This window comes from Phodopus roborovskii, unplaced genomic scaffold (genome assembly GCF_943737965.1).
Source record: "Phodopus roborovskii unplaced genomic scaffold, PHOROB, whole genome shotgun sequence".
Lineage (NCBI taxonomy): Eukaryota > Metazoa > Chordata > Mammalia > Rodentia > Cricetidae > Phodopus > Phodopus roborovskii.
This window is the reverse complement of record NW_026126407.1, coordinates 20,055,914-20,072,519: the sequence shown is the minus strand read 5'-3', so window position 1 is coordinate 20,072,519 and position 16,606 is coordinate 20,055,914. Positions and strand designations below refer to the sequence as shown.

General features: G+C 50.0%; 2 protein-coding genes across 3 annotated transcripts in view; one reads left to right on the top strand and one right to left on the bottom strand.

The window, feature by feature from the left end:
* Window positions 1-1,089: 1,089 nt before the first annotated feature.
* Window positions 1,090-6,289, top strand: Mief2 (mitochondrial elongation factor 2). Its single transcript, XM_051180496.1, has 4 exons — window positions 1,090-1,305; window positions 3,050-3,202; window positions 3,574-3,736; window positions 4,275-6,289. Exons 2-4 carry the CDS (start codon window positions 3,056-3,058, stop codon window positions 5,333-5,335), a joined length of 1,371 nt encoding a protein of 456 aa, XP_051036453.1. The 5' UTR covers window positions 1,090-1,305; window positions 3,050-3,055; the 3' UTR covers window positions 5,336-6,289.
* A 5,003-nt stretch (window positions 6,290-11,292) lies between these two features.
* Top3a (DNA topoisomerase III alpha) overlaps window positions 11,293-16,606 on the bottom strand; it is a 32,908-nt gene continuing 27,594 nt past the window's right edge. For both annotated transcript variants that reach the window (XM_051180494.1, XM_051180495.1), the window contains 3 exons: window positions 14,721-14,843; window positions 12,918-13,606; window positions 11,293-12,031 (listed from right to left, as the gene is read on the bottom strand). In XM_051180494.1, coding sequence (XP_051036451.1) covers window positions 11,853-12,031; window positions 12,918-13,606; window positions 14,721-14,843 — 991 coding nt within the window. In that variant the 3' untranslated portion in view covers window positions 11,293-11,852. The remainder of the gene's footprint in view (window positions 12,032-12,917; window positions 13,607-14,720; window positions 14,844-16,606) is intronic.

Below are 16,606 nucleotides of genomic sequence, written 5' to 3'. Positions count from 1 at the left end.
GCGGGAAGTGCCGGCGGCGCGGCGGCCCCGGTAGCTGTAGGCCTCGCCCGGCCCAGTCTTCTGACTTCTCGCGAGTTCGGGGACTGGAAAGACCTGCAGGGGGTCCGGGACTCCCGCTGGAGGCGTCCGCTACCTCCAGTCTCCAGTGGCAGCGTGGAGGGTGGGGTCCAGGCACTGTCGCTTGGGCTGCTTTAGCCTCTGAAGCTTGCCGTGACCCCGGAGAGATTATGATGCCAAAGTCAGGGGCACCGGCGGCTTGTGCCCACAGATGGGCGGTAGTGAGTCTTCGAGTCTTTGGGGCCTAGCCCTTCTGTTTCTGGACTCAGCTTTGCTCTTGTGTGACATGCTTCCCAAAGTTGTCAGTAGAAATAGATACTCAACATGTGGCCGCTTAGGGATCAGGGAGCACGAACACTTCAAAGTAACAACGAAGAAATGAACTGTTCTCTTGGCGTCAGGACTCCCGCCCCTGCTCTTTATTGGTTCGCTTCTTGCTCTAGAAGACCAGCCCGGCCAAGCTGTTAGTGACTGGCTAGCGCACGGTAGGTACATAAGCAGACACAGCTGTTCTATGGAAGTTCAGAGTCTGCAGCTGGTGTTACAGGAGGCACGACAGGACTGACAAGAGTTCCCACGACAGGTGGCACAGCTCTTTGGGCATTGTGTGCCAGGCAGGCCAAGAGGAAATGAGACCACCGGGCTTTCTCGCAGGGGTGAACTTGAGAGACAGAATGTGGGCCTTTGGGCTAAGTGCAGTTCTGTCTGCCTGGTTCACCAAGGGAACGTGGACCCGCAGCTTTCTCCACACAGAGGCTCCCATTATAAACAAGTACACACAAGGTCAGACATGAGGCTTAGGCAGGACTGCCGAAAATTTGAGGTCAGCCTTGGCTTCAGTGTGAGGCCTTTTCTCAATAACAAAACAACAACAACCCCCCCCAAGTAAATAAACTAACCAGGCCCTGAGTAACTGTCACTAGTCTTCCCCACCTCCCCCCATTTTGCGCAGACAACATAGCCTTGCCCCTTTAAATCCGGAGTGCGTCTGTGGTTTCCGCCCCCGACGGTGAAGGGGCGTGCCTGGCGATCATTGGCCGAGCTGCGCAGCTTTGAGCACGTGTGTGCACAAGTTGTGCTCTCGGATTGGAGCGAGGGCTTGCTTATCCAGCATGCCTTTCGGGTCACCTGCCGCCCCGGGCCTCGGCATTCGGTTCCCGGGGCTCGCACGTTCCATTCCCAGGCGGGTCCCGGGGCTTCAGGCTCCTCACTGCGTCCTCGGGTCGGTGCGCTGACGCCGGGACGCAGGTACGGCTGCAGCGTACGGGGAGGCCCGGGGTTTCCCAGCCCTGGGTTTGGCACGAGTCTCTATGCAGGTGGAGGCGTGGCTTGTGGTCACACCGAGGTGGGAGGGAGGACTCGGGGACTGAAGACCTGAGTTCGAATCCTAGCGTTGGCCCTTCCTGACTTGGGTACTGCACGTGAATTCCATGGCTTCAGTGGCTTCCTCCTTGAATAGAGTTTAGGAGTAGTTTGTATGTGGTTTCTGCTCAGCCCTGATCCAGGGCAATCAGTTTGGGCCCGAGGAGAATAGGTACCAGGCTATGAAGAGTCAGGTTATTTTGTTGTTTTGAGCAGGTTCTTTATTATGTAGCTCTGGCTTCTCTACAGCCTTGAACTCACAGAGATCTGACTGCTTCTGCCTCCTGAGTTCTGTGATTAAAGGCCTGCACCACCACTCTGGGCCTGCGTTGGTTATTTTTAACCACCTATTTTATTCCCTCCTTCGGGGAGTTTGAATACAAGACCCCTCCACGTGCAGGGCCGAGTCCCACTTCCGCTAGGTGATAGAATGTAAACCTCCTCCAGTTTTGAAATTGGGTTCCTGGTTTGAGGGCAGTGGTAGACAAGCAGAAACCACTTTTGAGCTTGTGATGGACCCCCTGGCTGGCCTTTGACCTTGCTGGTCCCAGGACAGGATCTTATTTTTAGTCTGGGAGAGTAGACATGTGTCCCAGCTGAGTCACAAAGTGCTTTGGGCTTCAGCTACTCCAGGCATCTTGTCACTTGGCAAGTGGGTCCCAAGGCACTCATTGCTCCAAAGGGAGGGCTGAGGCCCTTGGTGCTCCAGCAGGCAATGACCTTCTGGCTTAGTGGACTGGGCACTGGGAAATTTGTTTCCTTTCCCAGGTTCCTGACCCCATCCAGCTTTCCTTACTGGTGCCGTTGTATAGAAAGAAACAAAAGTCCTTGGCTATAGATAGGCCTTTTTCTCTCACCTTCTTCCCATCCCCAACATTGTTCCAAGTGCAAGGGGTCTTGCCAGCTACTCCTGATTTAATAGGCTATTTAGGGTTACTTTGCTCGCCACTGGCCTTTATCCTTGACTTGTACATGCCCTCAGCCTGGCCTCCAATGCATGTGGTTGTACTGCCTCTGGAAGTTTTTCTGTCAAGATGGGGTGGGGTGGGGCAGGGACTGGATCCCTGAATTTGCTGAGGTCTGTCAAAGGTCTGACAGGCAAGCACCCAGGCAGGCTTCCTGGAAACATACATTGCAAATCTTTCTGGGGAACCTTTGGTTCCTCTTGATAGGCTGTCACACAGGGTGGCTGTTCTGGGTAGGACCAGATTAGAAGTCTGAGAACCTGACTAGGAAGCATGGGGAAAATAGAAATATTCAGGCTTTGAAGGTGAGTGAGTCTGGAGACTGTGTTGTGAGCCCCAGCCTGTGGCACTCTGTTGACTTGGCAGCTTGTGTCTTTGTAGAGTAAGAGTATCGATGGTGAATCTTGTTTCTCAAGGTCGTAGCAGATATCAGAGACCTTGGAGGGTGAAGTTAGGGGAAAAGGCTTGGAGCCTTCCTATGTGAGCCCCCTTCTAGAGGAGGACCCTTGCGGGTTTCGGTAGGGGCCTGGCGGTCCCCCTACTTCCTTCTAAGAAACTCTTTGAGCAGCCCCTTTCTCACAAGTCCTCAGGAAGCCACCTGTGCATTGGGCTCTAGCAGTCTGTCTGTCCTCCCCCTCAGCACAACACCTCTGCCTCTCTTGCAGGCGACCATGGCGGAGTTCTCACAGAAGCAGAGGAAGCAGCATGGCAGCGAAGGCCTGGGCAGTGTAGTGGACTTCCTTCTGGCTAATGCTCGGCTGGTGCTAGGGGTGGGCGGGGCTGCAGTGCTGGGCATTGCCACCCTGGCTGTAAAGCGGGTAAGGCCAGGTCAGGCTGGCAAGGCCTACCTGAGACCCTCCACAGGAGGAGGCGGGACTGGGGAGCTGGGGGATGGTGGGACCTTTTTGTTGTTTTGTTTTTGTTTTTGTAGACAGTTTCTCTTTGTAGCCCTGGCTGCCTAGGAACTCACTTGGTAAGACCAGGCTGTCCTGGAATTCATAGAGATCCTCCTGCCTCTGCCTCCCAAGTGCTGGGATAAAAGGCGTGCACCACCATTGCCTGGCAGTGGTGGGACTTTTTGAGGCTGGAACAATGTGGGCCCCTGCTTTTTCACCCTAGCTTTCTGGTGTGCTTCCCCCTAGCTTTGCCTTGGCTCCCGGTGCTCTGATCTGTGTCACTTTGCCTGTAGCTCATCGACAGGGCCACTAGCCCTCGGGATGAGGATGACACCAAGGGGGACAGCTGGAAGGAACTGAGCCTGCTGAGAGCCACATCACACCAACAGCCCCAACCCCCCCCTGCTGCCCTCAGCCAGCCCATATCTCTTGTGTCCCCCTCACCCTCTGCCCCAGGTGAGCGGCACTTCTTCCCAAATGTGGTGAGTCACGTGCAGGAGACGCAGTCTTCACAAGGTTTTGCTCCTCTTTGGGCTGTGGGCTCCTCCCATGATTAAATGGGTATTGTAGTTCCATGTCTTTCTGTTGTAGTAAGGGTAAAACACTGAGCTTCACATAGGCCAAGCCGGTGCTCCACCACTGGATTCTTCCACAGTGACTTACCTGTCTGCTTTCTACTATAGCAAGGTTGCACCATTTGATGGTGGGGAGCCTCAGATGGGGAAACTGAGGCCTGGAGAGGGGCAGGATCTGCCTTCCCCATTCTCCATGAAGTTGTTTTAGTTGTAGGAGCCAAAGTGTTGGGACTCTGGGCCAGTGAGACTTTCTTTGTCATCATGCCCTCACTGTCCTAAGGACCTGAACTCAGGGCTTTCTCAGTGGCCATCACAGGTGAGGATGAAGCCCAGTACAACTGTACAGCTAGTAACCAGGCAGTTTTCATGACTTGTTGTGGGAACTTCTGATGTACTCTTCTGGATGCTTCTCTCTGCAGTGGAGCCCACACCTGCTCATTCTCAGACGACACAGACACCTCAGCTCAGCTCCCTAGCACCCTTGTGCCTGACGTTCCAGGAGAAGCTGCTGGCATTTGAGCGCAGTCATGTGATTATCCCAGAAGCCCATGTGGCTTTGGTGAAACAGCTGGCTGGAGACATTGCCTTGGAGCTGCAGGCCTACTTGAGGAGCAAATTCCCGGAACTGCCCTTTGGTGCCCTTGTGCCAGGTGGGCCTCTCTATGATGGGCTGCAGGCAGGAGTTGCTGAACGTGTGCGCCTGCTAGTGCCCCTGGAGTTAGAGCCAGATCTGTGGAGCTTGATACCTGGCATGGACACTGTGGCCAGGGAACCTCGATGCTGGGCTGTGCGCAGGACCCAGCTTGAGTTCCATCCCCGTGGGCGAAGCCCATGGGACCGCTTCCTAGTCGGGGGTTATCTCTCCTCCCGTGTCTTGTTGGAGCTGCTAAGGAAGGCCCTGGCAGCCTCCGTCAACTGGCCAGCCATTGGTAGCCTACTTGGATGTCTGATCCGGCCCAATGTGGCTTCGGAGGAGCTGCTGCTGGAAGTGCAACATGAGCGTCTGGAGTTCACGTTAGCCGTGCTCATGGTGGTCCCTGGGGCCAGCACTGATGACCGCCTTCTGCTAGCATGGCCCCTGGAGGGGCTGGCTGCCAATCTCTGGCTACAGGATCTATATCCAGTAGAGGCTGCCTGTTTGCGGGCCCTGGATGACAAGGATGCTGGTACTCGCCGCAGGTTGCTGCTGCTGCTGTGTGGTGTATGTCATGGCCATCCAGCTCTGGTGCGGTTGGGCTGGAGCCACCTGACCCAGGTGGTTCTGCATCTGGGTGAAGAGGAAGTGGCCTGGACTGAGGAGGCCTTGGGGGATCGATTTCTGCAAGCCCTGGAGTTTCTGGTGGGCAGCTTGGAGCAGGCTAGCCTGCCCTGTCACTTCAACCCCAGTGTGAACCTCTTAGGCAGTTTTCGGGAAGAAGAGATTGATGACATTGGCTATGTACTGTACAGTGGTCTCCAGGTCCCTGAGAACCTGTTGTAGGTGGATGAGGACTGTGATTGGCTTGTTTTCTGATGCTGGAGAGCAGCAATCACCTCCCTCCCAGGACACTGTATGTGGTTTGCTTTTATTTTAGCCAGAGTGGAGGGGAGGATACATTACCTAAGTCCATGGGTGGGCATATGCCTGGGTGATGGTAACCAGGATTCCCAAATCCAGAGTCTGGGTTGCTGTCACCTAATGTGGCTAGCCTGTTTTTGGCTTTCAGTGCCAGGTACACTGATGCCCCCTGGCCCTCTGGGGTTAACTTAGGATCTTGGGCTCAGTCTATCATCACCAGCAATGAACTCACCAAGAATGAGACATGGCTTTTGATTCCCTAGGCTTCACCTACTTAAAGACTGGTTCCAACATTTTGCCAAGAAGGAAATGTAATGCTCTTGGTTGGGTGATGGCCTCAGGTATCCTGGAGGCACCCACAGCTGGTCATTGAGTCTTGTGTTGGTGCTCCCTGGGGCTGGGTTCTCCTGGTGCCTCAGAGGGTGACTTCTCAGTTGTTGAAGGATGGTGTTTCCCTGGTGGTCATACATTTGTTTTTCTGGTTGAGTCCTCAGGCCTTGCTGCCTGCCTGCCTTATACCCCAGAGAAGGAAGGCCTTGTTTCCAGCTGCTTGGTGGGTTTTCTCTGTAGGTCACAAATTACCTCTGGGAGAGCCCCTTCCTCATTGAGGAGCTGAGCTCTGTGCTGTCTATGCAAGGCTATCCCATATTGCTGCTGCTGGACCTCACTGCAGGATAGAGGATATGCCGCTCCCAGAGGCCTGTGTGCAGTCCTGGCCTCTACAGCGTGCCAAAATATTCATGGTAAATGTCTATCTCCTTAGCTGGCATCCTGGTTAAGGTGGCATGACTGGAGGATGGAAATTACCTCCCTTGCCAGGGGGCCTTTCTATTTTAGGTACCCTCCCACACACACACAGTGAAACAGCTATTCCTTGAAGAGTGAATAAAAGATGAAAAATTTTTATGCATGTGTGATTCTTGCTAACAGAAAATGGTCTTAATACCTTCATAGGTGGCTGCTTGGAGCTTCACAAGTCTTGTAGCTGTCTTGGTGGGGAGGCTTGAGGTCATTTTGGAGATGGACAGATTTCTTTTTCAAAAGTTTTCAGGAGCCAGGTGGTGGTAGCGCACACCTTTAATTCCAGCACTCAGGAGGCCGAGGCAGGTTGATCTCTGTGAGTTCGAGGCCAGACTGGGCTACAGAGCTAGCTCCAGGACAGACTCCAAATCCTGTCTCGAAAAACCAAAACAAAACAAAAAACCCAACAACAAAGTCTCTTTAGGCCAAAGAGATGGCTCAGTGAGTATACCTTTATCCCCTACCACCCATAACCAGGGCACTATGGGAAAAAAGCCGTTGGGTCTCAGCCTGAGAGGCCATCATCAACAATTGAGGATCCAGACATTTGAGCGACACTGTTCAGTCTTTTGGTTCAGACCATCTCTGCATCAACTCAACCCTTAACCATGGTTTTACCTGGTCTTGAGCTCATGCTACATCCAGATAAAGACTTGCAGGCCTGTGAGAGATCTGGGGCATAAGTGTCCCCTTCATTGGAGACAGGGTGGCCAAAGGGTGGGTGGCCAGGAGGTCAGAAGAGAGCTGTCTCACTGCTTAGCCTTCAATTCCACACATGGCCTTTGATGCTTGTACTTTCGTTTGTTTCAAGTCAGGGTTTCTCAGTATAGCTCTGGCTGTCCTGGAAGTTGCTCTGTTGACCAGGCTGGCCTCAAACTCACAGAGATCCCTTCTGACTCCCAATTGTTGTGATTGAAGATGTTAGCCACCACTGCCTAGCAATGTTTGCACTCTTAATACAATTTTCCTTTGTAACCAGGTAAATGTCTTTAAAATCAGCCTTTATTTGTTAGACAGTTGCAGCATAAAAAGCCTGGCACATACCCCAAGGCAACATGAAAGACTCTGGTGACCCATGGATCTTCTACACTGCTTGACAAACTCGCAGGACAAGTCTCTTCAGTTCACTAAGGCTGGGCCTTAGTGGGTAGATGGCCCAATGCCCAGGCCTTTTCACTTTCACGGTTTTAGCAGGACGGCTCCACATTTGGATGGCAGGCAGAGTGAATACCACCTCCCAGGTGGGAGCTGGCATTTGAGGTAGGGTTAATATGGTTTCAGTAACAACTAAGGAATGGACCTGTCATTTGGGGCATATCTTCCATTCCAAAGAAGGACACGAACATCTTGTTTTGCTTCCTACTGTGATAAACACCATGCCAAAAGCAACTTGGGAGAGGAAAGGGTTTTCCTAGTTCATGTACCCTGAGTCACAGTCAACTGAGTGAAACCAAGGAAAGAACTGAAGCAAGAAGGAACCTGGAGGCAGGAGCTGATGCAGAGAACATGAAGGCTGCTTACTCTCATTCCGGATGACTTGCTCAGCCTGCTTTTTTTTTTTTTTTTTTTCTTTTTTGAGACAAGGTTTTTCTGTAGCTTTGGAGCCTGTCCTGGCACTTGTTCTGTAGACCTGGTGGCCTCGAGATCCACTTGTCTGCCTCTTGAATGCTTGGATTAAAGGTAAGCACCACCAACCGCCAGGCCCTCAACGTACTGTCTTACACAACTCAGGAACACCTGCCTTGGAGTGGCCCTGCCTGTAACTGGCCTCTCCCACATTAATCAGATTAAGACCACCTGCCTTAGGCTTGCATACAGCCCAATCTGATAGAAACATTTTCTTATCGAAGTTCTGTCTTCCCAGCTGACTTTAGCTTGCATCAAGTTGACATAAAGCTAGCCAACCTGAGGCCAGATTTGTCTAGGTAGTTCTTGGTCTTGGCATACCCAGAAGTGGTATCTGTGTTGATTTAAAAAAAAAAAAAAAAAAAAAAAAAGCTGGGTGGTGGCCCACACCTTTAATCCCAGCACACAGGAGGCAGAGGCAGGTGGATCTCTGTGAGTTTGAGGCCAGCCTAGTCTACAGAATGAGTTCCAGGACAGCTAGAACTACACAGAGAAATCCTGTGTCAAAAAAAACAAAACACACACACACACACACACAGACGAGAGAGAGAGAGAGAGAGAGAGAGAGAGAGAGAGAGAGAGAGAGAGAGAGAGAGAGAGAGAGAGCGCGCGCACTTCAGGGCATCTTGGAGAGAGTGCTTCAGAGCATCTTGAAGTCCTGAATCTGTGAACTGTGTATAAATACGGGGTGACCCTACAAGGCTCATGTGTTCAAGGTTTGGTCCATGGTGACTGATGATTCTATCAAGCTCAAAAGAAAATACATTAACACAAATGGGCAGGGGCTGGGGCACAGCTGGGGGGGGGGCAGGGCAGAGTGTGTGCTCAGCATGAGGTCCTGGCTTTTAGTCATCAGCACAAATTAAAGGCAACGGAGCTCAGCAGTGGAGGGCCTGCCCACCATCACAAAACACACAAAGGGCTTGCAGGCATTCAACAAGACAGATTTGCCTGTCGGACTGTACCTAGCATAGGGACCTATTGGTAGCTGCCTTTAGAGCTGTTTTCAGAGATGGGATTTTTGCCAAGCTGGAACAGCTAGGAATGAAGCTGGAACTTCAATTGAGAAGATATCTCCATCAGACTGGCCTATAGGCAGGTTTATGGGGCATTCTCTCAGTTAATGATTGATGTGGAAGGGCTCAGTTCCTGGGGGCAGTGGCACCCCTGGAAAGTGGATCTTTGTCATACAAGAAAACACAAATGAGTAACCATGGGGAGCAAGCCAGTAAGCAGTGTTCCTCCATGCTCTCTGCTTCAGCTCTGGCTGACTTTCCTCCATAACAGACTATAAGCTATGAAATAAAATGGTTCCTCTCCTCCCCCAAGCTGCTGTGGTCATGTTGCCCATCACAGCAACAGAAAGCAAACCAGGACAGTGGCTTTGACAAAGACATCACTTTCAGGGAAAGCCAAGTATGAGTTAATGTTGGATTTACTTAAAAGTAGAAAGAAAGGTAGAGAGGGGGGAAGAGAGACAAGAGGGCTGAGACCTGTTGAGTGCATATCCGACAGGGTGAGTGTGGTATAGGATCATGATGGCTCTCAAGTTACAGCTGTAAGTTCTAACCCTACTGAGAAATGTCCCTCCCCCATTCTGATATTGCTCAGTGTAGCTTAGGTGCTTATTGTAGGCAGACATACACTAAACAAATGTTAGTATGGCCCCTGCACAAAGGATGACATGCAAATTCACCAGAAGTTCTCTATCGTCCTTTGGTTTCTTGGATTATACACATGTCTATAATCTGTGGTAGAAGGAAAGAATGGAAGTTTAAGGGAGGTTTATGAGGGTGTTGTCAAGGTTTAAGGGATAGGTTGTCCTTGAGACTCAATGGGATACAGCTCTCTAAGTGAAGGCAAGCCTGTTTATTGCCCTGAATGTCTTTGGAGTACACACCTTTCCTCCACAGGCAAGTTTGGTTTTATCAGTGCTGTCTGAAAAGTTTCAACCCTATTAGCAGGGCCCACAAGCCTGAAGCTCCTCCTTCCTGCCTGCCTCAGGGTGACTACAGCAGCACCCCAGGCTCCACAATCAGCAGGGCAGGCGTAGTGGTGCATGCCCCAAACTCTAGCACCTGGGAGGCTGAGGAAGAAGGAGCAGGGGGTTCAAGATCAGTTACTTCACACATACTAGCACAGCTGTTAAGACAAGGAAAAAAGAACGACTAAGGGTGTGGAAGAATAGTAACGTCACATGTTGCTGTTGAAACGAAACTATAAACATTTAAAGTTAGCTAAGGCTTTAACAATTCACTGCTATACATATACCCAAAACGACTGAGATGGCATCCAGACACCAGTGAACGAATGTCACAGCAGCACCACTCACAAACACATGGCACAAAAGTCCCTCTCACTTGATTCAGTGCCCTGCAGCCTACTGTGGGCACGAAACATCTCTCAGAGAGCGGGCGGAGGAGCCTTCCCTTTCCATCTCATCATCAGTTTCTCATCTTTACTGTGCCTGGTGTAAATGCTACTGTGAACTTAGGGATGTGGAAGGGTATGGCCCCACATACAAATAGGACTACTTACCATACCAATGTGAGCTTATTCAGACATGAAGATGGAGTGTGGGGGCTGAAGAGATGAATTAGCAGTTAGGAGCACTTCTCGTCTTAGAGGACTAGAGTTCGATTCCTAGAACCCACATGGGGTGGCTTACAACTACTTGTAACTCCAGCTCTAGGGATTTGATTCCCTCTTCTGGCCTTGGTGGGTACCTGAAAACATGTGGCATACATTTCCAACACACATAAAAATATTTTTAAAATGGAGTATTGAAGCCGGGCAGTGGTGGCACATGCCTCTAATCCCAGCACTCGGGAGGCAGAAGTAGGTGGATCTCTGTGAGTTCAAGACCAGCCTGGTCTACAAGAGCTAGTTCAGGACAGCCTCCAAAGCCACAGAGAAACCCTGTCTGGAAAAACAAAAACAAAAAAACCCCAAAACAAAACCCAAAAACAAACACACACACAAACAAACAAACAAACAAACAAAAAAAAAAAAAGGGGGAGCAATGAGTTATTGTATAATCTCAACAAATCCTGTGAACATTATGCTAAGGGAAAGAAGCTAGGCATAGAAGGCACACGAGGTTCTTTTTATGTGAAGTGATCCAATAGGTAAACCCAGCAGGTGAGTGGTAGACCAGGGAAGGATTCTAAATGCGGCTGAGCAAGGGTAGGAATACTCACTGGTGAAGTCCAGCTGCCAGCAAGGCCGAAAGCTACTGGTCTAAGCAAAGGCCATTGATCAGACCTGAAAACAACTCCAACTGCTTCAGGAACTAGCTACTCAAGGAGCAATTCACATTTCACTTCTCAACTGGAGGACAGAGCTAGCACGGTACTTTTAGAAGTTTATGAGAGGGAAAAAGTGCATGGCCTCCTCTGGGTAATGTGAAGGGAGAAGATCAGTGGCGCCAGCTTCAAGGGGCAAGCCACCGCAGAATTGGGACAAGGGTGCTGAGATGGGGTGGGGAAGGTGTCAGGAAGAAGCCCCTTTCGCCTTGACTGGCTCTGGCTGGCATCCCCAGACTGCACACCACCAGAAAAAGTGGATGAAGTTTTTTATTAAGGCATATGAACTATGGGTGTCCTGGGAGAGCAGCAATGGAAGTTTCTGCAGCAAACAGCTGTGTAGAAGAGTGCCATCTAGGCTGCCCAGGGCCTGTGTTGGCTGGAAACACTACCTGCTTGTCATTTGGCAGACAGCAGCCACAGTCAGGGCTTGGGGTCACCAAGGTCAGTTTCTGCTTACACTGACCATCTACTCAGTTCTCCGCAGTGCAGCAGCTGGAGTTACTCTGAGCCACACATATGGGAGCAATCAATACCCAGCAGAGGCAGCAGCCAGATTCTCCAGGGGTGCCCCATCTTTGTAGCCCTCAATAAGGAAGGCCAACTCCAAAACCCAGTACCTCCCTAGGTTTTCAGGACAGTGGGTGTCACCTAGTCCCAGTTAGCTCATGTCCTGGTCTAGGCAACTTCTTCCACCTTGCCTGCCCTCATCGGTTCTGAGGACAAAAGGGGCGGGTGTGTCCAGGCTGGTGGCAAAGGCTACATTTCCGGGCCTTTTTTGTTGTAGATCCTGCATCTGAGGAACCAGCCCTTAGTCTTTTGCTTGCAGCCTCTGGTCTCTGGGCTTTTCCTCTGCCTTCTGGCCATGGTGGGGCTGCAAGACTCCCTGTGGGAGGAGACAGGAAAAAGTTGAATTCCCAATTGATACCCTCAAGTAGCAAGAAACAGGTGCAATGCCAGTTGTAGTGGTGTACACCTGTAATCCTAGTACCGAAGAGGTAGAGGCAGTTCAAGGACTTATATAGCTTGGGCTATGTAAGACCCTGTCTCTGTAACAAAACCCAAACCAAGGTACAATGTTGGGTAGCAATGACATCCCTTTTAAAAGTCAGGTGAGTCCACTGGTTTGTCTCCATTTGCTCTGTGAAGGCCAGCACCATGTCAAGAATATGACTTATCCTATCGCCTGTTACCTGCTTTCTTTTCCTATTATTTTATTTTACACACTTTAAATCCCAGCACTTAGGAGGCCGAGGCATGGGGCTCTGTACATTCAAGACCAGCCTGTTCTACAAAGCAAGTTCCAGTGTCTGGGAGCCAGTCCTTAGAACATTCATTCCTGAGACACTGGGCTGTGTAGCTCTTGACAGGTTTCTACACACCACCAGCCAGTGTGCCACCAGGTAAAATGAGGCTAACATCAATGACCTAGTAAGGGTGCCAGTCTATAGGGGAAGAAGACTCTTATTCCTACTTTGGACCCTGTCATCGTGACACCAAATAAGTCGCTTCCCTGGTCTGTACCTCACCTCATTTGGACATGAAAGAAACCTGATACAGAAAGTGTATAGATCACAGCGCTGGGCACAGTAGCTACTCTCTAACGTGAACCCAAGACCCTACGGTTCGTACCTCACTGAACGAGGGAACCGAGGCAAAGCAACAGCCTTGCTGATCCCCACCACATTTATCTGCCTTCCCTTCTTCTTTGGTCTCTGCAATGGTAGCCACCATGAGAACCCATGTAGGGACCTGCGGTCCTGCTCCCTCACCTGGGGCCATGTTCTCATCTACCCACTGAAAGAAGCCACACTGCTGCTCTCGAGGCTTGGCACAGGTGTGGAACTGTCGTCCTTTGTTGGGCCCATCCTTCTGCACGGTCCGTGTGACAGCAGGCTGCCCACACAGGCAGGATGCATCTCCACCACCATCACCGCCAAGGCTGCCAAACCCATCCACGTTGCTGCCTAAAGCTGATGGACAGCCCACCGAGTTGCCTGGAGGTCTTGATGCCGACGTGGGGGGCCCTCTTCCCGTGGGATGACTGCTGTCAGCCCACAGGAAGAAGTTGCAACCACCACCATTGCACTTATAGAAGTGCCGGCCCTGGTTGGGGCCCTGCTTGCGGGCAGTGAGCAGCACAGCCTCCTGGCCACAATTGCACATCACAGAGTTGCTTTCACCAGCAGGAGTGGGTGGTAGGAAGGTTTCGGTCATTGCCTTTGAAGGTCCAGTATGTCTGTTGACCAGAGGTTGAGAGAGGCTATGCTGACTGCTGTCCATTCTGTTGAGGGCCTGGCTGGCCTGCAAGTGGCCAGAGGGCTGGGTAGCCCTTGGAGGACCCTGTGAAAATCGCAGGCCCAAGATTTCCTTCAAAGTCTCATCACATCCACCTATGCAGCCAACAAATTCCAGGGGCATGGTTGGGGGAAGGCTCCCACGCCTAAACTTCAACTTCAACCTAGTGAGGCCAAGATGAGAAAAGATGTTAATCTTTGCTCTGGTGCACAGTTGTCGCCAGTCACAGCCTCTCTGCACACCCTAGGAAGCCCATTCAGAGTACAGAGCAGCAAGCACACAGACGAACTCTCATGCTCTAATAACCACCAGAATACAGGTACTTCTGGGAAGTTCTACTTCTCTACCACTGGCCCCTTCAGGGATCTGCAGCTATTTCAAGGTAAGGAAGCCAAGACAGTAAGAATACATTTAGTCTACTTTCATGTTTCCATATGTGCACAATAGAGTTTCAAGAAATGAAGAAACGTGATGACTCAGTGAAGTACAGGGACAGAGATGGAAACAGATACAGTCCCACCTAAATGAAAACCAGTGATGAGTGATGTAATTCTGTAAATATGTTTCTCTTATTGGTTAATGAATAAAGCCCTTTTGGCCAATAGGAAAACAAGACAGGCGGGACTAGGAGACAAGGAGGATTTTGGGAGATGTAGGAGAGTCAAGATGTAGAGACTTGAGAGAGGTCCGGACCCTCTCTCTGGTAAGATAAGACCATGTGGAAACACTTAGATTAGTAGAAATGGGTTAATATTTAAGACAGAGCTAGCCAGTAAGAAACACTAGTAACAGGCTAACAGCTTTACATCTAATAAAGGTCTCTGTGTGTTATTTGGGGCTGATTCAGCTGTGGGACCAGGCTGGCGGGAAAACTGACCGTAACAAACCAGTATTATTATCTTCAGTAGTGCTGTATGTCTGCTTTGGAAAGCATTTTATCCAGTCAGCTGCTGCTGCTGCTGAGACTGTGAGATGAGAACAGAATTCCCAAGAGCAGTGGTTCTAAACCTTCCCAATGGTGCAAACCTTTAGTACAGCTCCTCATGTTGTGGTGACCCTCAACCATAAAAGTTTTTTTTGGAGCTACTACATATCTGTAATTTTGCTACTGTTATGAATCATAATGTAAATATTTTAAATATTTTTGGAGACGAAGGTTTGTCAAAGGAGTTGGGACCCACAGGTAGAGAACTACTACCCTAGACATTCCTGCCTGGGTTCCAGTGAGAGGGCAGGAAAGAGTTCTACAGTGCATGCCCCAAAGACACCCAGCTCACCTGTACACAGGGGGCGGTTGACAAATGGAACACACAGTGCTGTCCCTGCTGGCCTCCAGCACCGAGTCAGGAAACCAAACAGCTGACCGACATTCTGGGAACCCTGTGCAGCTAAGGTAGAACCTGGAGAGCAGAGTGGACAGGTCAAATCTAGGAATTCAGAAGACACACTGCTTACTTCCATCTGCCATGAAGATCCTCCCTTATTGTTTTGGTTTTCTGAGACAGGGTCTCATTGTATAGTCTTGACTGGCCCTGGAACTTGCTGTGTAGACCAAGTTAGCTTGATCATTGAGACACAACCATCTCTGCCTCCTTAGGGTTGGGATTAAAGGTGTGCTCCATCATATCCTAACCTAAGAAAACCCTTCTTGCCTGCTTCTCATTCCCTTAAAAGAAAAAAAAAAAAAAATGCAGCTGTAGCTGGGTGGTGGTGATGTACACCTGTAATCCCAGTACTTGGGAGGCAGGGACAGGAGGGTCTCTGTGAATTTGAGGCCAGCCTGGTCTAATGAATTCTAGGTCAGGCTCCAAAGTCACACAGAGAAGCCCTGTCTCAAAAAACCAAAACAAAACAAACAATAAAAATGCAGCTATAGCCAGGCAGTGGTGGTGCATGACTTCAATTCCAGCACTCAGGAGGTAGAGGCAGAGGCAGAGGCAGGTCAATCTCTGTGAATTAGAGGCCAGTGTGATTGTGGTAGTTTGAAAAAAAATGGCCCCCAAAGGGAGTAACACTATTAGGAGGTGTGGCCTTGTTGGAGAAAGTGCTGTGTACTGTGGAGGTGGTGGCCTTTGACGTCTCTTATGCTCAAGCTTCCCTCAGTGTGACTGTCAGTCCATTTCCTGTTGCCTACAAGATGCAGGACTCTCAACTATTCCTCTAGACCACATCTGCGCCTTCATGCCACCATGATGATAATGGACTGAACCTCTGAAATTGTAAGTGCCCTCAATTAAATGTTTCATTAATAAGGATTGCCATGGTCATGTTACCTCTTCACAGCAATAGAAAACCCCAACTAAGACACTGGTTTACAGAGCAAATTCCAGAGCAGCCAAAGTTACAAAAAGAAAACCTGTGAGACAGAGGATATGCAGCTACTGCTGAATCTACTTAGATCAACACCACCAGTGACTAGGTGTGGTGTTTCTCCAGTAAATCCCAGCACATGGGAAGCTGAGGAAGATTTAGCAAGTGTGAGGCAGGCCTGGGCTATATACTGAGTTTTAGACTACCTCATGCTACCTAGTGAATGAGACCCTGTTTGAAAAACAAAACAAACAAACAAACAAAAAGCCCACCACTGACTAAGGTGAAGCCATGTATGAAGTGCCCTGAGCACACACACACAGTATCGTGTTTAATGTTGCCTCTTTAAAAATTGCCAATCTTAGGTTGATCTCTGTGAATTGAAGGCCAGCCTGGTCTACAAAGTGAGTTCCAGGTCTCTAAAAACAACAACAATAAAAATTTGTAACTCTTAGCCCAGTGTGGTAATGTATACACGTATTCCAGGCACTTGTGAAGGTGAGGCAGGAGGATTTAGAGCCCAAGGTTAATTTAGGCTACATAAATAAGACCCTGACTCAAAAATAAAACAAAACAGAAACCCATTGGGGTAGGTAGTGGAAACCTGCCAAGTATTTGAGGGCCTGGGTTCTACTCCTACAATTCAAATAACAAAACTGAAAGTACACAAATTATAATAAAAATCCCTGAGGTTCAAGAGATGGCTCCATGGTTAAGAACACTACCCATTCTTGCAGAGGAACCAAACCTGGGTTTGGTTCCCAGCACTAAAACTGGACAGCTCACAACCACCTGTAACTCCAGTTCTGGGAGATCCAAACCCTCCTCTGGATCCTACGGGCATCTGCATGCT

Coding starts and splice junctions, on each gene's coding strand:
- Mief2 (XM_051180496.1), top strand. CDS start 3,056: ATGGCGGAGTTCTCACAGAAGCAGAGGAAGCAGCATGGCAGCGAAGGC. Junction 3,203..3,573: donor CCACCCTGGCTGTAAAGCGG/GTAAGGCCAGGT, acceptor CTTTGCCTGTAG/CTCATCGACAGGGCCACTAG. Junction 3,737..4,274: donor CCCCTCACCCTCTGCCCCAG/GTGAGCGGCACT, acceptor TTCTCTCTGCAG/TGGAGCCCACACCTGCTCAT.